At 40.0% G+C, this 26,093-nt stretch overlaps 1 protein-coding gene across 1 annotated transcript in view; it reads right to left on the reverse strand.

The window, feature by feature from the left end:
* The window catches only part of SMAP1 (small ArfGAP 1), a gene marked incomplete at its 5' end in the record, with an annotated part of 24,186 nt that extends 1,683 nt beyond the window's left edge, over nucleotides 1-22,503 (reverse strand). The window contains 4 exons of the mRNA XM_009070884.1: nucleotides 1,579-1,910; nucleotides 2,542-2,710; nucleotides 12,633-12,760; nucleotides 22,419-22,503. Of these exons, the coding sequence (XP_009069132.1) occupies nucleotides 1,579-1,910; nucleotides 2,542-2,710; nucleotides 12,633-12,760; nucleotides 22,419-22,503 (714 nt within the window). The remainder of the gene's footprint in view (nucleotides 1-1,578; nucleotides 1,911-2,541; nucleotides 2,711-12,632; nucleotides 12,761-22,418) is intronic.
* Nucleotides 22,504-26,093: the final 3,590 nt, after the last annotated feature.

The following is a 26,093-nucleotide window of genomic DNA, read 5'->3' on the forward strand; positions in this document are numbered from 1 at the left end:
AAAAATATTTGCAATCTCTGTATTTTCACTGTAATTTTCAGTGCTCAACATAAAAACGAGTTTGAAAGCAAAAGAGCCTTTGGAGCAATTAATAAGCAGAGTCAATGAATGGGGATGTTGGATAAGCAATATTAAATTCAAGATAGAGGCAGCATTAGGTAAAAGTCAGAGCTCATGTACACGAGTGAACAAACAATTCCAGGTTGCAAAGTGAAACAAACATTGATGCAAAACTGTTAAGTAAATTGCAAACTAATATTTCAGGGTAAAATTCAGTTCTGTCTGCTGGTACAAAGCAACCCAGCACTGAACCTGGGCCTTTTAAAACAAGCTGCTGAAAGCATGCTTTATGTGGTGGTTCATCTCCTCTGGAGGAGAATTCTTAAGCAGCAGACAGAAAACACACCAGTGTGGTACGTACAGCAAACTCTCCCCCTTTCAACTGGAGTCAGAGTTTAGATCAGAGCTCCCCTACAAACTGTGCAATGTCAGCACACTGACAACACCTGATGTGCAGGGGCTACAGGAGCATGTTAAGAGCTTGTTCTAGCAGCCAACTTTTAACACGTGTTTGATAAAAGGCATGATTTTAATTTCAAAGCTGATATGGCTCTTTGTAAAGCTAGATCCCAAGAAAAAGACTTGCTGCAGTAAATCCAGAGACTTTTTTGATCTGACATCTCGAAATTCTCACCTTTAAGAATTATTTTTCAAAGCAGGAGGACAGCCTGTGTTTTCAATCAGGCTGCTTCAGCCAGCTAGGAAATGCTGCTTAGCTTCATAAATGTTCACAGGACTGAGCAGAACAGTAAAAATTAGTATAATCCACTAAGGTTCACGTCCTGAATTACTAAGTAAGCAGCAGGGAATATTATATTGTTCTTATAATTCAAACTATAGTATGAAAAAATAGTTGCTATCATCCATGCTGAACTCAAAGAGAACCATTTAGGTGTATTTCCCTCTGCCCACACCAATAACCTCTCAAACACCTGATTTCAGGATGTTACCTTGGATAATGTACAAATGCATTGCTACATGTATACCAACACTTCTAGAGAACCTTTTAAACATGTTTAAAAGAACAGGATGGAAATGCTACAGATAAATAACAGATGAGACTAAGCAAATTATCTACAGCAGAATGTTAAGAGTGCAAAGCACTGCACATTCTGCTGAAATTTATCCTGAAGTCTGTGAATGAAAGTATTCATTGTTACAGACTGTCCTGGAGCAATTGAATTCTGCTTTTAGTTATAAGGCTGTGTTTACATTTCAGTACTTTGTAACTCTAGCTAAGCTAAGCTTTTTACCTGTCTGGCTCAGATGTCAGGTTGAGAAGAGCTGTGGAAGCAGAGAACTAAGTCTGGTCTACTTTGGCAAAGTTATTCTCTGCTTATATACTAGTTATCTTTAATTGAATTACTCACTGATTTGTTAACATGTGCCCCTGAGTAGTTCACAGTCTAGCAGGCTGTAACTTGGCTACACTGAACCTTCCTCCTACAGCAACAATCTATTATCTGAAAAGCAGCTTCCTTTCTAAAGCAACTCCTGTCTGGAACAGCCAGCCCTTACCTGGGAGAGGTTCCATTGAGCTTGTTGGTTTTGTTGCAATCCAAACTTGTTTTGTGGTGGTGTGACCATCTGTCCCACCATTCCACCTTGAGGTCCAACGACATTCTGAGGAAGTCCCATCACACCAGTTTGTGTAGTACCAGTAAATCCATTGGGCATTCCCATTCCTACCATAACACCTGTGCTCTGTCCCATGACTGGCACCGACTGTCCCATCATGTTCCCCATCATCCCAGTTGCTGCTGGCACAGGAACTCCCATGGCTGGAAAGCCTTGAAAGTGAGTTGATGGTTGTGTGGTGAATGGCATTGAAGACGACCCCATGAACATACCTGTACCACAGAAAGGAAGATTTCAGCTAAAATGCCTTGTGATTTTCCTCCCCCATCCCTGTATGTCAGAAGTGCACTAAAACTATTTCAAAGGATAACTGCGTCCAGTTGTACATCAGTGCTGCTAATTTAGCTTCTAGTAAAAGGAAAAAACTGTTTTAAAACTCATAGGAAAAGGACTAAGCACGAGGCTAACTGCCAAGAAGAGTTTGGCAAATCTCTTTGGTGAACCAGAATCTTTTAACAGCTGCATTGGAGGTCTTCATTTTCCACAAACACAGCTAACCCCAAGCTCTGACAGCTCCATGTGGATCCTGGCAGCCTGCTGGCTGCACAGTGGAGACTCAGCCCTTCAGCAGTGAATTACACAGTGGAAGCTGAGTTCACAAATCTTTCAGTAAATTGTACACCTGATAATTTGAACAGCTATAAACAAATTAAAATCACACACTGTGTTTTCCTTTAGCTTCTGTATCACACTTCAGTCATTTTCTCAGTTTTAGAAAAGGTAAAAATCTTCACCTGAATACAGTTAGCAGGTAGCCAACCTTAGCTTTATACTCATAGGAGGTAACTCTTCTGGGTAAAGCTTAAAATAGGACTGCACAGAAACCTTCCCAAAATGACTTACCTGGAGCATTTTGCTGCTGCATGGTTCCTGTGCCATACAGTGATAAGATGGAGTCTTTGGAGAGTTGTTTCTTTGCTGACTCTTCAGATTTTGTTGTTTGCTCAGTAAACAGATCAAGGTCTCCGGATGCTGCAGACAAGGTGGCAGCTGCTGGTTTAGTGGAAGTGCTCTGGGAAACGAAAGTCAAGACAGACTACTGAATGCAATGTGCACAAGATGTTATGCTAAATATTTACTGCACAGCCTTGCTCCTCCACCAAATAAACCCTGCTCGTTTACAGAAACTAAACTGAAGTAAATGAGGATTTAAAAAGATGTGGTAGGACTAAAGACAAAAAAGCAGCAAAGACCACCAAACCAGCTGGAGCTTATAAACCAAGGAAGACTAAATCCCCAACCAGCTCTAGGGTGTGCACATACAGATTATTCATTCCCGTTGCTCCTACATTTTTCATCAGTGAGAAGCATAAATCAAGAGCTGAGTTAGATTATGAAAAATAATTAGGAAATCAATAAGGAGATTACAATTCACATCTCATTAATCCTCTCATAGGCAGAATAGATTAGAGAAGAGCTAAAACAAAAGATTAAGTGCTTTAAAATATACTACTGCAACCAAGACAAGCAGCATCTTCGGGGAAGAGGCAAAAGTAAAATTTTAGTTCTCTCCTTAAAGTAATAAAATTTTTAAAATACATTGTTTATAATTGGCTTAGATTATTTTAAGCACATTTCACTTATTGAGAAAGCTTAATTATCTACAATTTACTGTAGTCTCTGGCTGAAAATGTAAAGTACAGGCAGTCAGGCTTTTTATTGCTCTTGCACTGAAATGTTTTATAAACAAATTACATCCAGGTGTCTCCCTGCTGTTGTTTTGCCACTCACAGCCATACAGGTCCATATGGGAGCTTGCTCAGGGAACTAGGTAATACACAGGTTTCCTGCTATATTCCTTAAAATACACAACTCATCCTGTTACCAGTGGGAACTATTAAGGCAAATCACCAGTATGCACACTGAAAAAGAGCCAGGACTGCAAAAAATACTTAAATTATGGCCTTATTTTAGTCCAGTTAAATGATCCCCAACTGCTTAGCATACACCTGCCACGTCCCACAGCACGTGTTTCAACTCCTTCCCACACTGAAGGAAAATCCTCCTTGCATGACCACTGTGAATGGGCTGGACATGTAACCAGATCTGTCTGTTTACTGTGATCATATACACAAGTTTATTCAACAGACAAAGAGAACAGCACAAAACACATAGATATGGAACACACCTATATTCTTCCTTAAAGCAGCAACATCCAACCCTCTGGTTTTCCTGTCAGGCAGTTGACTAGGCCCTGAAAAGTCCACTACGGTCACACAGGATTTATACCAACACCACAATACAAATGGTTGATATGCAGCTCCAGAAAATGCATATGACTCCTGAAGTGCTAAAAAGCTCTGGATTAAGGCTACACATTAAGTGCTATAGATTAGGGAAGGAATAACCACAGAACAATTCTGGTACCAGCTAAATTGGCCAGAAACCAGCAAGAGAAAGGGGTGCAGATTCACATGGTTGATGGTGAAAAATCTCCAAAACTGATGTGGAAAAGGAAGAGAAAAACAACTAGAAATGGGAACTTCCTGGCAACTGAATACCTGTATTTATACTACAGCCAATTTGGGCCAAGGTCACTACACCTTAGTGAGCAGTAAAGAGTGGAGTGACAGTACTGCAAAGGGAAAGCAGACAGAGAAAGACCTGTGAAACCTTCTCTCTGGTCAATATACACTTAAACTATCAATTTCTTTCTGTACACATTCAAAAAGCTTCTGCCTCTTACTTACTACTCAGGAGAATTTCTGATTGCAAAGCAAAATCTGTTTTTTTAGCAGGCAGTAGGAATCCTTCTCCATCCTTTATCAGCATGGCATAACCAGTCTTCGAAAACACCAGAGTCAGATTTAACCATACAGTTGGGTAAAGCCCATCCTAACCACCAGCATTAGTTTTACCATGCACACAGCCAGGAAGTCCCATTATTGCACTGTTCCATGCTGACACAGACCTCCACTCATGGTGTCTGCCCAGGACAGCCCCTGAGTGACAGCTGTGCTCTGCAGCCTGCAGGGAGAAGGATATGGAAGCAGTGGAAACAGGTCAATAGAGGCTTCCCCTCCACTGCCTGCGCTGCAGCCAGGAAGGGGCTTTGCTTTTCTCTATAAGGAAGAAGACATGTCTGGGTTTGTTGTAGCTGGTTTTTAAATAAATGATAGTGTCAAAGAAACTGTTCTCATCTGGGACAAACCTCAGCCTCGAGTGTCTCCAGATCTATGGAATAGTGTTACTACAGGCATTTAACAAAATGAGTGTGCACAGCAGAGAAGGCAGAGCCAGAGACCTGGAGGGCTGAGCACGTTACGTTTACGTCATGAGATTAAATGTTCATTTAATGTCTCTTCATTCAGTTTGGTTTTGGAAGATCCTCAGAGGAGCCAAAGCACTGAACAAGCACTCCCTGAAGCGTTCAACAGCTGAATAAATGGAAGGTAATGCAAAATACATGGCAAGAAAACAGCAGGTGGCATTCAAGTGAAAAACAACAACCCACAACGTTGACATGATTTTCAGATATCTAACATTCTCATGCTACCCAAGACCTCTGTGAAAACATGCCTGGCATACATATAATCATTTTCCTTTAAGAAAGGCCTAATGCAGTGCTCTCAAACAGTCATCACACCAAAACTAAATGCTCATCAGGTGCTTAAGGAACATACTGCTGAGCAGTTTCGTGGTGCCAGTGTAACACAATTTTTCAGAACTACTGGAAGTCATCTCCCATATGCTTCATGTTTAAACATAAATAATTTTTGTTAGCAATAGCTTATGTATAACCAGCAGAAAGCAATACCTATCCAAAGGAAGTTTTCACTATGAAATAGTGGTCAGATGTGTCAGGACCACAAATATGGTAGCTGAATCTCTCACTTCACACTTGCCATCTGACTGCACAAATAGCACGTGGCTCACAAGAAGTTTAGATTAATGCATAAGGCTAAAAAAAAGTATTTTCATTTTAACTACCAAAAGACTGCAAAAAAGCAGATAAAGATCATTACACCCTCGATATTTTGCGTTGGTCTGACAGTACCAGCAGTCCAGATGACTTTAGTCCATTTTTGGTGGTCCTGTCACTGGGCACCACTGGAAAGAGCCTGGATCCATTTGCACCATCCCATCAGGTATTTCTATATGTTGATGAGATCTCCCTGAGCCTCCAAGCTGAACAGTCCCCTTGGCTGATGCTCCAGTCCCTTTACCATCTTAGTGGTCCTTTCTTGGACTCTCTCCAGTATGCCCATGTCAGTCTTGTACTGGGGGAGCCCAGAAATGGACACAGTACTCCAGGGATCAAGGTGAGACTGACTGGCCTGGGTCTTGGAGGCCAGTCAGGAGGTCCTGAGACTGGAGGCCCTGGGTCCTCCTTCTGGTCCTTCTTGAAGTTAGGAAAGATATTTGCTGTACTCCAGTCCTCAGGCACCTCTCCCAGTCACCACAATCATTCAAAGATTATCGAGAGTGGCCTTATAAGGACATCAGCCACATACCTTTGCACTCATGGGTGTATCCCATCAGGACCATAAGGTATTCCCTGACCTCATCCTCTTCCACCAAGGGCACATCTTCCTTGACCCAGCCTTTCCCCCTAGTCTCTGGGGCCTGAGACTTCTGAATGCTGGTCTTGCTAGTAAAGAGTGGGGTGAAGGCAGCATTCAGTACCTCAGCCTCTACATTTACCTGTCCTACTGTCACCAGGAAAACTGTCCCTTTCAGCAATGGGCCCACATTTTCCCTACTCTTCCTTTTGTCACCTGCGGACCTCTAAGTCCTTCTGTTGCCTTTGACATCCCTCAACAGAGTCCACTCTGGATAGTGCCTCTGTATTCCTTCCTGGTGACTCTCCCTGTTTCCACCTTCTGTTTCCTTCTTGTGTTTTAGTTTGGCAGCTGTTCATCCACACAGGTCTTCTGGCATCTTATGCCTGACTTCCTGCTCATGGGATGAACTGCTCTGGGACAAAGTCTCTGCCCTGACAGGCACAGCTGCTCCAACACCTGCAGCCAGTGGGACACATGCAGTTCAGTGAAGGACTGAAGGAGAGAAAAAGGCACATGAGCACTTTCCTGCTACCTGCAGGTCTCTGGCTCTGGCTGGCATCTAGGAAAGCATGGATGGGTTGTAGAAAAGCAAGGCCTCTACTGTTTTTCATTATATGGTGATAAACAATGGCCCCACACAACATTCTCAATTTCTCCCTGCTGACTGGAAGAGCTACCTGCATCAGGAAAATACAGCCTAACTCACCATTATTCTTACCTAAGCAAGTAAGGCACCAAGGTCATTATTAAGGTCTTAAATTCTGTGTACAATTCTTATCCTTTTTATCTCTGAACTGTCAATGGAGTTGCTGCTTACTTCAACTCTTCCTGTTTTCGACTTTGCGTATTTTGTTTTTAGACATTTAGACAGTTCCATTAAAAATAATCAACTGTTATTTCCTGGCAATAACTGATGAGGAAATGAGCACTCAACTATATTGAGTTCACAAAGAAAAACACCAAGAAATCTCATCTGTTCTCTTGCTTTCAGGAATTATCAGCAGTACCTGAAAAGTCAGATTAAGATTTCTATCACTTTCTCAGATCATATCCAAGAACATAATTAACCTTACAATAAGATTAAAAATTCAGCTTTATTTCTTGTCCAGTACTCAGAACAAACAATGCAACCTTTTCTTTGCAATCACCTTTTTCTAGGCTTGAAGACATTTATCTCCCCTGCAGTCTCATTTCTAACTCTTTCTTCAGCTTTCCCTGCTCTTGAACTTAAAATAACTTCCCTCTCCTCTAGGCTCTGTCCAGCTGCACCTTCTCACTCTGGAGTATGATGTCTGCTCTTCTACTGCTTTCCACCTAAGGCATTTCCAGCACCACAGAGAGTATAATCATAGAATCATAAATGGTTTGGGTTGGAAGGGACTTTAGAGATCATCCAGTTCCAATCCCCCTGCCATGGGCAGGGACACCTTTCACTACACCAGTTGCTCAAAGCCCCATCCAACCTCTAGCCTTGAACATTTCCAGGAGTGGGGCATCCACAACATCTCTGGGCAACCTGCTTCAGTGCCTCAGCACCCTCACAGTAAAGATTTTCTTCCTAATACCTCATCTAAACTTGCCCTCTGTCAGTTGGAAGTAATTTGCCCTTGTCCCAGCACTAGACTCCCTGACAAAAAGTTCTTCCCCATCTTTTCTGTAGTTTCCTTTCAAATACTGAAAGGTCCCTATAAGGCTTCCCCAGAGCCTTCTCTCTTCTCCAGGCTGAACACCTCAACTCTCTCAGCCTGTCCTCACAGGAGCAGTGCTCTGTTCCTCTGATGAACTTTGTGGCTCCAACAGGTCCACATCCTTCTCATCTTCGAAGCCCCAGAGGTGGACACAGTACTGCAGATGGGGTCTCATGAGTGTGGAGTACTGAGAGAGAATCACCTCCCTTGACCTGCTGGTCACACTTGTGATGCAGCCCAGGACATATTTGGGTTTCTGGGCTGCAAGTACACACTGTTGGGTCATATTCAGTTTTTCCTCCACCAGTACCCCAAATCTTTCCCTGCAGAGCTGCTCTCAGTTCATGTATTGCCCATTCTGTACCCCTGTTTGCCCTGACCCAATGTGAAGGAATGAAACTTTTGCTTTCAGATATCTGAAAATGTAGAGAGAGGTAAAAACAAACATAAGCAGAAGCTACAAACATTTCAACTGATCATATTAGAATAGGACTAAATAGTTCTCCAGTAAGACCCTGCTTAAATAACACTCACAATAAGGCAAACTTCTGAAATAACCCATTTTTACATAAACCTCATTAAAATCATCACAATTCATTAACAATTTGAAGCTTGTCTGCTGCTCTATGGCAACCATGCTAGGTACACACACCTGGCCTCAGGAGAAAGTGAGACTTAAGAGCATCTAGTTATCTAAAATACACCACTACTTCACAGGAAAGTCTGTCAGATATGAATCATGAAAAACATACACCATCTCTATAAAAATACACTTCTGTACCCAGTGAACCAGTTCTTATCTCCCAACATGATTCAAATCAGGCACACACACACAAACCAAAAAAGTTGAGGCTGACTGGATTTTAGTATCCTGCTTGGAGAGAGACTTACACTAAACGTTCCAGGGAATTAATGCTTCCAAACTTAATGCCTCACACTTCTCCCCTTCTCTGCCTCCCTACAAGTTCCACTGAAGAATGAAGATCACACTTTTGCTGGAAAAGACACTCATACAAAGTCTGAAATTAAAATCTGGCTAAAACAACTTAGGAAATTGTTTTAAGGATAGGTAAGAACAATAGATTTCTGCTCAGTTCACATATGATGTTTGGCAGTAAACCCCACTCTAACAGCTCTGATTTAGCCATGCCCACTGCACATGAAAAAGCATCATTAAACATACAAAACATTCTTCTTTCCTTTTTTGTGCCCATGAATACTGCATAGCAGATAAATTTATAGCACATGCCTTTTAGCTAGCTCTACCACAGGAGCTGGTTAATGCAACTCTTCTTCAAACCCCTTGAGTTTGCCAATAGGCAAAATTATACAAAACCAGCTACTCAGTCACATTTTGTTCTTTACCAGTCCTTTACAAATTCAACAGTCTATGTTAGCATCCAGCTACAGAGAACAGCAGGAAGAAATATTTTAAGTGTTTTTGAAAACTGTGATAAAGACACATATCTGGAAGCAGAGTAGAAGTGCACACAATCCTGAGCACTCAAGTCACATTTGAAAAAGGAGAAACAAATGCTTTTGTTTTCACATGAAAATGGTGTCTAGGCTATGACAATGGACATAAATCCTAAGGTTTGCAGACATCACGTTGTTTCAGTCTCACAACAGAACATTCAAACAGACATTTCTGTGCTCCACAGTGCCATAAAACTGAGTGCATTTAGTACTAAATGCTTCCTTTCAGGTTAAGTTGGAAAAGAAAAGTAATCCTGTGAAAACTCCAGAATCATACATTGTTTCTACAAATGAGTTTGAGGAGCACCATTAAATTCCCTTCTCTTGATGCTGACAAATCCCACTCTGGTACCTCAGGCACATCTACTATGCACAACGTCATGCTAAATATCTTGGTGAGAAAGCAAGCCATGCTGTTCCACATTTGATCCCTTCTTCTACATAATTTTTAACATTTCAGTGCATTCTGCTGATAAATATTCAAGCAAGTTCAAAGACTGGCCATGGATTTCTACCTTAAATTTTCCAATTCCAAGTGCAGGAACTGAATGTCAGGGTTACGCAACTGCTGGTCCAAGTTCTAGTTCATGCCCATTTCTCATTTGCAGTCTTGCACAAAATAATTAAACACTATAATCACACCACTTTTTTACTTCGAGAAGTTTAAACAGACCAAGTCCTTAAAACCTCTCATTCTGAAGCAACTTTTCCATTCTCCTGTGTTCTCCTGACTTTCCTCTGAACCCCATATAACTTTTATCCAGGTTACAAGGTGAAGGCCAAATGAGAGGCACCTTCAACTCCTGTCCAGCCTCAGTTCCTACACTAGACAACACTGTCCTGAAAGGCAGTATCTGCAAGGTCTTGTTAATCCTAAAGCAAACCAGAATATTCTCTTTGCCCCAGTTTACCAAGCAACCCATGTAATCAGCATGAGAAACCTGTCTCCTGCTGCCTACCCATGTCCCTGTCTCTAATCTGGGGAGATTATCTGATTATATTACATTTTCTTTGAGATTACTGATTAGAAGTGGAAGACAACCAAGAATTAAATCTTGCACTATGCTGTAAAGATCATGTGCTTGATAAAAAAATGCTTGATAGAAGTTCTGTTTGTTGCTCCTGGTTATGGCACTCAGGAAAAAGAAAAATGTCACTAAAAATCTGGACAGGTTTGTTTAAAGCAAATAAATATATTCATGCTTTCTTGTATACAAACAAGGCAATACCACATATTGAGAATAATATCCTTTCTACCACATTTTTATCAGTTTACTAAGTACCATATTTAGTCAAGAAACCAGCACAAAGATAAACTACATTTCCAAACATTTCTCTCACAAACAGTCCAGTGACCAAATCTTTATCATAGAAATGCACTTTAAATGATCTCTATACATATAATCCAATATGCTTTAGCAGACACTCCATTATTTAACCAGTCACCAGTCATCATCATCCAGGGTATCACCCTTCATTTTGCTTTTTCTCACTCTTAAATATTTAGCCTTCTTTTGGATTTCCTGCATCCCACAGCTAAATCACTCCTTTAACCAGCAGGTCACACCATGTGTTCCAGGAATAGAAACAAGAGAAGGCTCTTCTCTTCTTTCTCAGGCTGCTTTGTTCTCCTGAGCAGACAGTAACCACGTGCAGAAGTCATCACTTCCAGCTTCAGAAAGGCAGGAAAGGGGGAAAACCAGAATCCAATCCTATCCATTCTGTGCATTATTACCACTGGCCCATTTATTTTGGGGCCAAATGGAAACTTCATGATTCTAGATTTGAATTTACACCCAAACAGGATACATTAAAAAACTCAGAGAAGCTAGAAATTAGCTACTGCTCTTCACATCTAGCTCTGCAGGTAGGTCCATCTAGATCAATTTTGACCTAAGTTGGTAGAATAGCAGACAACAAGCACTCAAATACTATTCCTCCTGGTACTTTGAACAGAGACTTCCACAAGAGACAAGAAAATCTGGGCCAACCTTTGCAATTTTAGCTAACACATCCAAATGTAAATGCACGTACACAGCTCATTTCCCTCACCGCTTATGGGTGGCTCAAGGCACGGTGGGAAGTTTGCTCTGTCTGTAGTTTTATGTTTCAAGAGAAATGTGGTTTCAGTCTCTAAAACCCAACCTAGCATATTGCTCAAATCAGCCCTCAGCAACACATATGGGAAGGGAGAAGAAAGCATAAAGAATAAAATCTGCTGAAAAACACGTGTATGTTTTGAGGTACTCAGAACTCCTTTTCATCATCATCCCTTCCATTTTCTGTATTATGAAAACTAATAGATAAAGAGAAACCAGCACAGATCACATGTCCCAAACCATAAATTCAAGAAAGAACACACACAATTCTTTCCAGTTCAGCCAAGCGTGACAGAAAGCCACACAAAAGCTTCTAAATTACCTTAAAAGGGTCCCCAGAGGGGGAGGTTAGCCCAGTACTCCTCAGAAGCCAGTCTGGGTTAAGGAAACCTGCACACATGCAGTCTGCACCAGCATGTCCACCACCAACACCTTGCTCTTTGAGAGCACTGCAGCTTTCAGCAGTTTGTTTGTGTGTCCCAAAGCTGCCTCTCCCAGCTGCAACAGGCATGGCACTGGGATTGCTTCCAAACTATCATGGTTATAAAGAGGGAGCAGGTCAGGGGAAGGGATTATGCTACTCTTCCTTGAGGAGAGCAAGGCATGCAAGTTCCAGCTTGAGACTAAAAACCAGATCAGCCCAGGTAGCAATATTAGCTTTTCTTGATCCCATTCTTGATTCTGAGGATGAAGCTTCAGGCTCAAAGTTTTTAGCTGCTCTAAGAGAGAAGCATCTGCTGTAGCCTTTCCTAAATATCAGCATCATAAAGCAGTAAGAGGTCTTAAAAAGGATGACTTAAAGCCCAACAACCTGAGAACATAAAGAAAAATTATATTCAGCAAAACTTGCTAAAAAAGAAAGAACAAAAGAATATAAATTAGAAGAAAACAGGACTACCATCACCAGGGGAAGACAGAATCCAATTTAGCTGGATAACCAGAAGGGAAGACCACACCATCTCCTAATTCTATACCCAAGCAGTGCAAAAGTTTGAAGAGACAAGAAAAATATAACCATTATGGATAAAGCATCTCCAGCCCTGAGTACTGAGAAGTGTGTATTCCTTCTGTGTGAACTGACAGCTCCCTGAAGGAAAATACCCATGTGCATGCACATATTTACACATACATATGACTAAATAAATAAACTAATAAATAAATTTCACCTGAGCAGGAGGTACAGCAGCTGCTGGTAAAGGATTAGAGATCATTGGACCGAAGATATCCAGGTCATCGTTCAGCGCTGTGACAGCAGCAGTGCCTCCATTTGTAACTGATGCTTCAGTTGGACCATCTTAAAAAGACAACAGAATCACACTTAAATTGGAAATTATTAATATTTTAACAGCATGATAATAATTAAAGCTGCCTATTCCCTCCATGTACTCAATTTCTGAGATTTTTCAGACTGGGATATTGCTCAGACTTTGTAAGGACTTCTTTCCATTTCCCTAAATGGTACATTAATGTGCTTCAGAAAAAAACCCAACCACCAACGACAAAACAAAACACTTAAGACTTCCCTAAGGACAGCCATGCCAACTTATCACTACACGCATTTTTCAAGAGTCTTTTTTAAGCACACCAACATTTTTAGTAAGAATTTAAAGAGACGTCTTATGGAGAAGGCCCAAATTTGGTAGCCATGTATCAGGAAAAAGGTCATTCTTCCCCCTTTTCCAGAAGTACTTTGCATGGACTTTATTCTATAGGTCCACATGAACATCCCTGCAAGGCACACTGGGCTAATTATCCATAAGAACCTATGGCTCTTGCTCTGTACAGAGGGGAAACTTCCACAGTAACCTCCTTAACACATGAATACAATTACTGATCTAGGTGAAAGTGGATACATGCAGGGCAAGAAAAGGGCTGAAAGATTAAGCTTTAAGGAGAAATGCAAGAAAATACTCTAGAATATATAGGGACAAAAACATCTCAACAGGTTTTTAAGGGAGAGAGCAACCATTTCTCATTTGATTTTCAGCTGTTCAAAAAAAAGTGGCAAGAACTGGCTAATAAACTTATACCTAAGCATGTCACAAGTGGGTTATGCCATTACACAGAGCTGAACAAATACAAAGGTGACTCCAGATTCTGCTGAACACTGTGATGACTGCATGGTGTCAACAGCAAATTTAAGAAAGCTTTTTTAGGCAGAAGATAAAGTTAAGTCTCAAATTATCCAATCTCACTGCAGAATTCATATTTCTCAGGCAGAACAAATGAGCTGAATTAAGTCAAAACTTTGTCTGCAAACAAAACACTGCCGTAACTGGCATGGTTTTTTATATACCACGGGAGGATCAGTATCCTGAAATCCCTAGATTACAGCACACTGAACAAACATCGTGAGACTGACAAGTTTTTTGACTGCTAACTCCTATGAGAAAGCACTACATTCTGAAACATCCATTCCCATCATCATCACTCAGAGATGCTGGGCTGGTTTTGTCTGGAGTAGAGTTAATGTTCTTCACAGTAGTCAGCACATGGCTGTGTTTTGGCTCTGTGCTGAACACAGTGTTGGTAACACAGGGCATTTCCATCATTGCTGAGCAATGCTTGCACACGGTCAAGGCCTATTCTGCTCCTCACCCCACTCACCAGCGAGGAGGCTGGGGGTGCACAGGGAGTTGGGAGGAGACACAGCTGGGAGAGCTGACCCCAACTGACCAAAGGGATATCCCATATTATAGGGCCTCATGCTCAGCATACAAAGCTGGGGGAAGAAGGAAGAGAGGGATGTTTGGAGTGGTGATCTTTGCTTTCCCAAGTCACTGTCACATGTGATGGAGCTCTGCTTTCCTGGGGATGGCTGCACACCTGAAGCCCAGGGGAAGTGATGAACAATGCCTCCTTTTGCTTTGCTTGTGTCCATGGCTTTAACTTTACCTATTAAACCGTCTTTATCTCAGCCCACAAGTTTTCTCACTTTTACCCTCCTGATTCTCTTCCCCATCCACCAGAGGGAGGGAGCAAGTGGCTGTGTGGGGCTTAGTTGCCATCTGGGGTTAAACCATGGCAGCTGTCTTCTCATTTCTGTCTGCCTTCCACTTCCAGTGGAAGGAGCACTCCCTTTAGCTGTCTTCCATTAAAGTATTTATTTATTCTTAAAGCTAAATACTTTCACTGTCATATATTTGAAAACTTGGCACAAAAATCATAAATGTCAAACTCTGACAATGTGCAATACATCTGAAGCTACATCCATGCATATGTGAATTCAGCCTTACTGTAGAGATATGAACCACTGTGCCTTAGTACATATAGGAAATGTGGCACAGGTGTAGCTGCTACAGAAACCACAACTTTGAACTATTTGTAAAACCCCCAGCATATTTTTAAGCACTTAGTATACCTTTTTCATACCGGGAAAGGGAACAACCAAATGGAAGGGTGCAGATTTGCAGTTCCTTGGGAGCTATATCTGCTCATTTTTGTGGCTACTTCAGATACACAAATTGTTTTATACTCCAATTTAGTACCAAACATCATCATTGCTAATTCTCAAATTTGTGCATGCTACCAATGGCAAACAGACCCAGTAACAAGGAGCAAAATACCCTGAAGGCAGGGATATGAGCAGGACAAAATGAGTGGCATTTGGAAGAAACTGAACCTCAGGAGGTATTTTTATTGCCTAAACTTGTGCAAAGTTTGTGAGGATAACTGTGCTGTCTGCCAGAACCAAGACCGACCCAATAACTTCACAAAGGCAAAGTGGCCATAGGAAAGCCTTGACAATATTAGATCTATGATGAGTAAACAGTGAGTGGCCTGAAGAATGACCATAGGACTGAAGCAGCACCTCAGCCAGTTTTATTATTCTGTTGTGATTTGAGCTTGCTGGGGGACTGCCATTCCAATGATTCTGAAAAGCAAAGATACAAACTCCTCTATGATTATGACAAAGCTACTTAAATCTTAATGCAAAGGTCTCCTCCCCCCCTTATTTCTGCTCTGATGAAGGGAAGTCAGTGGACAGCAAAATGACCATGCCTATAATCTGCTCCACCACTCCATGCACACCAGTGCTTTGAGATGAGTGTGAATAAATAGACTGGCATTTTAAGAAACAAGCTTCTTTTGAGGTCATTCTGCAGACAGGCAGCTCCAAAAACATCTCCCCAAAGGTTCACTGTTTCAGATAAATTTAGGAATGAACCATGCATAATTTCCATGCAAAAGGATTGTCAGGAATTAATAATTTAATGTTCTCATTTTCTCAGTGAGGCACATGTATTAAAAAAATATCTCTCTTGTCATATTCCAAAGTGGTTCAGTCTCCCTGAATGTAAAAGAGTTTAACATAGAAGACTGAAAATTTAAATGCAATCATTTACTAAAACAAGCATTTCACATATTTAGAACATCCACGACAGAACATATTGGCAAAAACATAGTATTTTTCAAGTATTTAATATGCTGCTTGTAAATGAACACTGAGAAACCCTAGATTTTTGCTAGATTGCTCCCGTAAGAGTGTTATCTGGTGATGTACATACCTTTCATCTCTTACTGAACTTTACACTAAATATAACTATCTCCCTGTCTGTATCAGTGCAGACACCAGACATCCTGAGCTACTGTTTGTGACACAGTTTTAAGCTTGTATGAATGGTATTAATAGATGATCCTGTTTTACTGATTTCTCAAAATATAGCACTTAGAATATTCATGTCTATTAAAAAGCAACTCCAAACATTTCCCCTTCCCTGTACTGAAAGGAAAATAACTAAATATCAGAATATAGAAGAAATCTTACAGTGTTTTCACTCTAGTTTATTACATGTAACAATATTAGTGTCTTCACTATGTGCATGCAGGCATACACAGATATGCACATAATAATCCACAGTTCTTATACAGAGATTATGGATATTCTCAAATTCAACACACCGGGTGTTCCAGGATTAGGAAGTACTCTTTTCCCTCTTCATCAAAAAATATTCCTGTACTCCAGCAGCGTTTTGAGTTCTAGCTTATTCTAAGTATATCACTTTTCACTCACCTTGTGCCACCTACCATTAAAACCTGATTAGGAGAGGTGATGTGTCTTTGACAGAAGGAAACATGGCTATAGCCTTTCCAGAGAATGGGTAAAAATCAGATGAAGTTCTATAGGCCTGTCTGAGTATTCTGAGAAATTCATAGCTTCAACCATCACAGAGTTACTTGGAAGCAATTAACTTTTAATAAACAGTACTTCCATCATTTCTCCGCACAATGCACCTGTAGCTAGGAATGAAGTATTGGATGTGGCAGAAGCCACAGCAATGAGAGCATATGCAAGGCAGAGCTTTCATGCTCAGTCGGAGAAGGTAACGTGAAAAGTCAATAGATGCTGCTCTTCATCATTGTGCCTAGTTGTGGCCCCAGAACTTCTCTTCTTGCAATTTATGACAGTATGATAGATAATATCTGGATGCTGTCTGCCACTCTGTGCAACAACAGATGCTGCTTCTGATTTCAGATTAGGAAGTCTTGCTTCAGTGAAGGGTTGCAGTGAAGTTTACCTTTACAGTCCTTTCTGTATATAATTTACTAATGCTTTGCTAGATTCATCTGTACCAACAGTGAGAATGACCAGCAGAAGAGCTTCAAAGGGACAGCAAGAGAGGAAACAGCAAGGAAGAAAGAAAGGATTGAGAACAGCCCTGCAGAGAAGGACTTGGGGATCCTGGACAGGAGCTGGCAACGTGCACTTGCAGCCCAGAAACCCAACTGTATCCTGGGCTGCACCCAAAGCAGCGTGGCCAGCAGGCCAAGAGAGGTGATTTTACCCCTCTTCACTCTTGGGAAATTCCACCTTGGGTACTGCATTCAGCACTGAGGCCCTCAGGACAGGAAAGGCATGGACCCTTGGAGCAGGTCCAGAGAAGGGCCATGAAGATGATCAGAGAGATGGAGCACTTCTGCTGTGAGGAGAGGCTGAGGTTGTTCAGTCTGGAGAAGAGAAGGCTCCAAGGAGACCTTAGTGCAGCCTTCCAGTACCTAAAGGGGGTGTGGTGTGTAAGGGGCAATGGTTTTAAACTAAAATAGGATGGATTCAGACTAGATATAAGAAAGAAATTTTTTTACAATGAGGGTTTTGAAGCACTAGAACAGGTTTGCCAAGAGAAGTGGTAGCTGCCCCATTGCTATAAACATTCAAGGCCAGGTTGGATGGGGTTCTGAGCAACATGATCTAGTTGAAGATGTCCCTGCTCATTGCCAGGAGGTTGGACTAGATGGCCTTTAAAGGTCCCTTCCAACCCAAACTACTCTATAACTCTACAAGTCTATGATCTATATATGCATATATGATACTTAGGTACTTATGAATGTATCTTTACTATTTCTTAAATGCAACTTTCTGACTTATGACCAACTACTCTTTTGGTACTTACCAAACAGTACCAACAAAAGTACCTCTCTCAGTTATGCAACATTCAGCTACATTTCATACCATGATTAAGATCTCAAAACTTCACAGAATTCTTTCAGAGAATATTTCCCATGCAGAAACAAATCAGCAGCTTTTAGCATATCATACTTTACCTCCAACCATGCCAGATGTCACACCCCACACATCAAATAAATCTCATTTCTTCTAGACATTCATTGTAACTTACTACAGTGGTTATTCCAGAATATGCAATTGTCTGTTTTATGAAGAGCACATCTAAACATGGGAAATGGAGCGGAATACCCAAAATGCACTTTACTTCTTCCTGATAATTTTGTAAGGTAATATAATTTAGAAATACTAAATTTTCACTTTTCTTTTCTGCATGCTGAAATAATTTCTAAGTAGCATACCTTGACAAACACCATGATTCAAAACTGCCTGTATAATATTCCAACATTCCACATTTGTACACAGCTATCACACCATTGTTACAAGATTTAAAAAAAATATTTACATCAATCTGCCATAAGTGGAGGCACCTCCCTTGTAAGACAAAACCCCCAAAAGGAGCATAGAGCACAAGGTTAACACCAGAGATGAAAATACAGCACCGACAATCACTTAAGTGCTGAAGAACTGTGGTTTACACACTATGACTTTCCAACTGAAAAATGTTTCCTATAATTATCCTATTAAAAATTCATGCTATAAAAATCCCATATTATTGACTTTTACATCAATTTTAAGTCTCCACATTTTCAACAGGGCACTCTCTCAGCATGGATAAGAGCCAAATAATTGCAGAGAGGACTGAAAAAGCAGCTTCAGGTTTAACCTACAGAAAGAGGCTGTGACTTCTCACTGCTAGGAAAGAAAGGGAAGGAATTTGGATTTGCACAGCAAGAGCACTAACACTGCTGCTTGTGGAGAACATAACAATATTTAGCTTGCACATGTCCATTTCCCCTCCTTTCTGTGTGTGGAGTACTGAATTAAAATCCACTCTGAATCAAAAGGGCAAAAGCCAAGAATGTTGGACTATCAGAAAGTGGATATCCAAACAGCATCTCAAAAATAAACCCCTGACCAGGAACTCAAGGGAACTACATGAATCCATTTCAAAAGGCTCAGAAGAAACACAAATGTGATAGTATGGGCACTGAGGATACTATGCCTCTTCTCCTATTACAAGATGTATAGACACGATTTGCCTAGGTATATTATCCTGAAAATTTTGCAATTTGTAAAGAAAAATGAAAAAGAGTTTGCTTTTAGAAAATCATCTAGCTACAGTTTTCACTGGGTAAGTCCTATCTCAGAAGTTCACCTTCTGATGAGGTTACTATTTCAAAACCAACTGAGACAAAAAGAGCAATTACCCAAAGGTTAACCTCCCCACACCCAAAACTAGCACTGAGGGTTACTTCAGAAAATACTTTGCAAGAAGAGTGTTCTGAAAGCTGAATTAGTCTAGAATGAATTTTGAGCCATCAAAATTACTTAACCTGCTATCACCAGCGATTTTGACCTATCCAAGTAAAAGCTACAAGAGAATGAATTTTCATTAGAAACATGTCCACTCAGTAAGAAGAATGAGCTATGCAATCATATATGTTTGAATGTTATTTGGTATGACATATCAAACATTTTAATCAGCAGTGCATCACTGCAGCAACAGAGGCAAATGGGATTCTGGGCTGCATCCACGGGGGTGATGAAGGGACTGGAGCACCTCACTGATGAGGAAAGGCTGAGGGAGTTGGGCCTGTTCAGTCTCATGAAGAGACGACTGAGAGGGACCTCATTAATGTATTCAAGTACATGAATGGGAAGTGCCAACAGGATGGATCAGACTCTGCTCAGTGGTGGGAACCAATAAAACAAGAGGTAATGGGCAAAAACTGATGCACAGGAAGTTCCACCTGAATACAATGAAGAACTTTCCTGTGCAGTCGCTGAGCACTGAACAGACTGCCCAGAGAGGTCGTGGATTCTCCCTCACTGAAGATATTCAATATTCTGGACATAATCCTGAACCATGTGCTCTGGGATGGCCCTGCTGGAGTAGGGAGGTTGGACTAGATAACACACTGTGGTCCCTTCCAACCTAACTGATTCTGTGACTCGGTGGGTGTTAGTAGCTGAGACACAGATGTGATCACCCCACTCATCTCAGTGTTTGCCAGGCTGCACCTGGAGTCTGTGCTCAGTTCTGGCCCCCACAGTTCAAGAAAGATGCAGGCAGACTGGAGAGGGTCCAAAGGAAGGCCAGGAAGATGGCCAAAGGGCTGCAGAACCTGCCCTATGAGGAGAGACTGAAGTTTCTTCTCCCTGGAGAAGGCTCAGGAGGAATCTTATCCCAGCATGGCAGTACTTCCAGGGCAACTACAAAGAGGACAGAGGCTCTCTCTTGAAAAGGAGCCACATGGAGAAGACAGGGAGCAACAGGTACAAGTTGCACCAGGAGAGGTTTCATCTCAACATAAGAAATACACTTTTTACAATGTGGTCAGTTACTGGAACAACCTCTCCACGGATGTGGTGCAGTCCCCATCACAGAGGTTCTCAAGATGTGACCAGACAGGATGCTAGTTAATCTCCTCTAGGCTCCCCCTTCCCAGTTCCCTTCCAGCCTGGGCTATTCTATGGTTCTATGAGATATTGGGTTGATGTGGTCTCTCTGTTAATACTATCTGAAGTAGTCTACTGCAGGCAGTAATTAAAAGACAACTCTCCAAATTGAAATATGCAGGTCTGCTCTCATTAACACATCTCATCTGCATCTCAGTGGATTCCAAGTGCTACTGGCTTACTGCACCTCCTTTCAATTTGTTATTTAAAAGAACTTTCAGCATTCCCTCCTCTAAGATTATGGGGTTTTAACATACATATTATAAACTTTGCCCTTTGTATGCCTCACTGAAGCAGCACAGCTGTTGAACATCAATTATAATGATGCTCTTCCCACTGCATACAACGTCTCAAGTTCACCAATGTAATCCGAGTTCATTATCATAGCATGAAACAGTGTTACCAAGATTCTTTTCAAATTACAGCCAAAAGAATTAGCAATCTCAAACCCACATACTGATTAAATTTTAGTTCTTAATTAGGTTGTTGGTCTGCTAAAGGAAAATAAAGGAGAATCAGCTTTCCATCAAGCCTAAATTACCTTTGCTTTTAAAAACAGGTCCATTCTCCATTCATTTTACTGTGTTAATTAAGATTTGCTTGCCTATAGTAGCATATTACTTGGAATGAGATATAGGCCACAACACACATATAACTGTACAAAAATAGTACTCTACAGTTGACTCTACATCCGGAGGGAAAATAACATGTATTTCTGGATAACAGTGTGAATTCTAAACCACAGAAGACATTTATTGTTTTATTGCAACATAATTCATCCCTTACAATGACGAAACATTTTCTACAAAGTCAAATTTTTATAATCATTACATTCAAATTACTTATTAGCCTCATTCAATATCCTGTAGAAATTATGTAGAAAATGAAGAATAACCATTCTATTGATATAAATTTTCTTTATATCCAGAAAAAATTCCTAACACTGAATAACAAAATTAAAGTTCCTGTAGTATTTTATCTTCCACAATGACGAAACATTTTCTACAAAGTCAAATTTTTATAATCATTACATTCAAATTACTTATTAGCCTCATTCAATATCCTGTAGAAATTATGTAGAAAATGAAGAATAACCATTCTATTGATATAAATTTTCTTTATATCCAGAAAAAATTCCTAACACTGAATAACAAAATTAAAGTTCCTGTAGTATTTTATCTTCCATTCCATTTAATATCCAGAAAAAATTCCTAACACCGAATAACAAAATTAAAAGTTCCTGTAGTATTTTATCTTCCATTTCCATTTAAAGATTCTATCAAATGGCAAAAAACCACATTTAGAGCAACACTTAATAAATGAAAGACATATTTTATAAGTAGGCCTATACACAACAGTATAGGCACAGTGCAAATTAAGTAATTTTACTTCAAACGAGTTGATTTACAAGACAAATACAGTTACCTGCCAGTCAGAAAAGAAAAAGGGGCATTAGATAAAAATGAATGATGGTGGCAGTCAGTGCAGGACACAGAAATGCCCAATATATTGAGTTTTACAAGGTACTACTCGGCTACAGTCCAACAGTTTACTATTCTTTTAACTAATATAGGAATTTTATAAGGTATTTTACAGATACACAATTCAAATGACCTCAGCACTTTCAATAAAAAATACATTTGTGCCATAAACACTGAAACACTACAATCCACAAGCCCTTTGAAGATCACTTTGATAACTTCCCCTTCCCACAGGAGCTCATTACTCTCCTTAGCAAAACACAAGTATTGATATACCCATATCCCTATGGCATCTTCCTTTATAGTTTAAAATTCATAGACTCAATCTTATGGTTTTCAAATTCATCTAACTGTGAGTAAGCACAGAGAAAACAGAAGTACAGCTATAAAATATAAAATGACATATCTGTGTTTGATTTAAAACCAGGTAATCAGGTATTGCTTACCAAGTCCTAATAGGTCAATAGTGGGTTCTGATGACTTTTTTGGACTTGCTTTAGCTTCTGATGGCTGATCCTCTTTCTTCTGTGGCTTTTAAGGGGAAAAAAATAAACACAAGTAACCTTTCTGAAAAGATTCAGTGCTTTAAAAACGCTCATTAATGATGCTCCTTTGGTACCAGAAGTAAAAGCCCTTTTCTGTATTTGTTTATCATAATGAATTTGATTTGTAATGAAGTGTGTGGCAGTTATGGTCAGAAGGGACATGGTTTATGTCTGTAAAAAATTATCCTTGTATTTTCACTGGTATGTAATCAATTTTTAAATAAACCTAAATTTGAGGATAGGTTAAAAATAAGCTGAAGTATTAAACAGAACTACCATTTCATGCACTAGGCAAAAAGCTGTCTATAATTTATCGACTCATTTCAGCAACCAAACTATACAGCTCTGCAGCATTAAAGAGAAAAAAATAATTCATATTTTTAGAAGATTAAATTTAAAAAATTAGGAGCAGACTAATGATGTTGTTTAGCCTTCCTGCAAAGAGCATCTGCAGAACATACAGAATTTACAGATGCTGAGCACCAATGAACACAACCTTTTCCTTTATAAACCTAGAAGCATTCACCTCCTTTGGAAAATGGAGAAGAATGCTCCTAGTACCTTCTTGCCCAGAGATTTCAAAATATAAGATGGTATTGATGTGAAATCTGATTAGGAAAATGACTTCATAAATCTGTTTATAGTTCTTCTCACACCAATATCAGCCTGATCACCTGAAACTATCAAAACAAATTCTGAGAGTGAATACAAACTGATTTAGAGTAGTGACATGACAAATGCATTTCCCTGCATGCCTTTAATATGCATTTACAGTTGTGACAAAAAGGTGAGGTGGACTGGTGCTCAATGAGTGCAGCCTTTACCTGGAACAGATTACCAAGTCATGGGGGTAGAAGAGTCAGGCTGAGCACTGCCCTGGCACCAGCAGAACCTGCTTCACTCACACCTTTGTGATACCTAACGTGGCTCTGACAGAGTCTCCAAGGCTCCTGTGGTTGCTGAAGTCATTAAATCTTAGTATTTAGCATTAGGAGAACTTTACAGTTCTACACAAGGATATAAAAATCACCATTTTTAGGTAATCCTTCTCTTTCCTCTCCTGCAAACTGGGGATAAAGGGTAACAAGCTTGGGGTTTCTAAGCAGTGAGGAAACTCAAGAGAAGGCCCAAGTGAACAAAAGCCTATCACACTCCTGACATGTTGCTCCATTTCATGAAACTTTGTTTTCTTCTCCTTAAACAGCTTAGAAATTCTGAATATAGAACAACTTCTTTCAACTGAAAAGAAAAACTGTCAGAATGATATTAAATGTACAAATTTGCATTAGTCCAGATTAGGTTTCTGATAACTACCTAAAAGCACAAGCTTGAAATAAATTGAAGCTTGACAGGGTTAGATTTGAATGCAAACTTTTCCCAGACACCAAACACTTCTGCATACATTAGTGAGAACTAAACAAAGTTCAAATAGCACTCCCTTTTATTTGGTGCTTATTACTGTTGCAAATTAATCTCATTACCCAAAAATCTAAAAATATAGTAGGAATAATCTCCTTAGCTCCTCTGCTTTGTCAAATGAACATTTTCCATCGTTATTAATGCATTTTCTGTTTTATCACTCTCTAAATAAGGCAACGAAGATACAAGAGACAAAAATATGAATTTCTATAAAAGTAAGATCCTTTAAGTTGCCCTTTTCCAATATCAGTACTATATTTCTTGATCAGCAGTTTCTGTCCCATTTTGCTCCCTTGCCAGCATGTAAACTAATAGATATTAAGGTTACTTCATAGTTAGTTACTTTAAGAAAAACTGCAAAATTATTTTCAAGCTTGTTAGCACAGTAAATACTTTTAGACATTAAAACTGCATTTGTTTCCTTGAAGTAGATTTTCTCCTTGAAGCACTAGTCAATGCTTTTACAGCAACACAGTTCTCACCAACACACTAATCTCCAGTCTGAGATATGAAAAAAAGAGTATTAATCACCCACCATTTACCAATACTTCATCTGTACTATAGGATCACACAAAGCAACATTCAGCAGCTTCTGGAACAAAAAAGAATCTTCCTCTCACCTTTAATTTTACCTGCAATACTGTGTTGTTCCCCCCATTCTCTCACCGTATCAACTACAATTTCCTGGCATTTTCTATCCTCCTGTCTGACATTTCACACAATTCTAGAATTTGGTATGCCTGGTTTCTGGTTAAGATGTTTCATGGCACACGTGAGGGCTTTTGTGCAAACTCAGAAGATGCTTGGTGCTTAAGATCTGCCCTGACTCAGAGAAAGACAAAGACTTCTCTGAAGTCACCTACATTTAGGAACCATTAATTAAGGCATCATTAACAACTAGTAATCCAGTTGAAGAAGGTGTATTGAAAAGCAATGCCTTACTACAGTGTTCTGTATTCCTGGGTCTGGAGCAGAAGACCTCAGGAGGTCCCTTCCAGCCCAATAATTCTGGCAAAACCAAGGTGCTGAAACTTTTGGAAAAGAACAAAAAAGGGAAGTCACACTGGAAATTTTCACTTCGAATCACAAAGAGGAATTCTCTCTTAGAGAGACTAAAGAGTGGAATTTCTTTTCAGCAGTTTTGCTCCAACAGGGCTCATACATGACTAAGCTTTATGTAGAGAGTGGCCTTTGGAGATGTTAATGCCAAGTACCACACAGAGAGCACAGAAGTGTCCAACAGGCAAAAACCTGAGCAACAAGGCAGTGACATTTCTTAAACTTAATGTTTAATTTAGTGTTGTGCTTTATCTATAAATTACTGCATTTTGTAGAGGTGCAAGATAGCATGACAAATGCTTGGGAATCTTGCTGCACTAAGATTCATCTCAGTTTCTATTACCAGCCTGCTTGACTCCCACAGCAATTATTTTTAAGTATTGACACCAGGACTAGATAATCTATTCTTTGTTGAGCCCTCTGGAACAAGATTATATGAAAAACAGGAGACTAAGCAGCGTTACATGACCTAAAAATAGCACTAAAAATCTGATATGAAAAGGGAAGTAGAAGGGAACAGGTACACAAGTTTGTGCATTTATTTTCAAGTGGAGCCTTCAAGGTTACCAGGGCTGCTATTTTCTTTACAACGTTCAAGATTGTCTTAGTAATATATGTGGTTTTATTAAGTGAAGTGTCTGGTTATAGCAACTCCTAGATGTATTTGCTCCAGGTTGTGTATTAACAGCTTCTCATTCAAAATCATTTTTATGGTATTAGCACATTCCTCTGAAACACTGTCCTTGCAGACAGCAGGGCATCAAGCCATCTTTGATATGTAGACCTTGCACTGCCATTTTTCACAGTTGTCACTAATGACCACTACACTATTCTTCAAGGTTGTTCTCATGTTGGAGTACCTATTGATAGCAAGCAATGTCTGCTGTCTTCAATTATTTTGAGATTACTGAAAACAGTTTATTTGCAAATATCACTGAAACTGAAGCCAGAACAACCTCCCAGGGAACTGATTCTTTTTGCATCCTTTACATGATCAGCTTACTACCTAGCATGACTTGGAATTTTCTGCCTTAAGGAAAATGGAGCCCTTGTTTTGAAAAGAGCCAGAATAACCAATTTAAGTTATCCCTTGTTCAG

This window comes from Acanthisitta chloris, unplaced genomic scaffold, assembly GCF_000695815.1.
Source record: "Acanthisitta chloris isolate BGI_N310 unplaced genomic scaffold, ASM69581v1 scaffold4953, whole genome shotgun sequence".
In the NCBI taxonomy this organism is placed as follows: Eukaryota; Metazoa; Chordata; class Aves; order Passeriformes; family Acanthisittidae; genus Acanthisitta; species Acanthisitta chloris.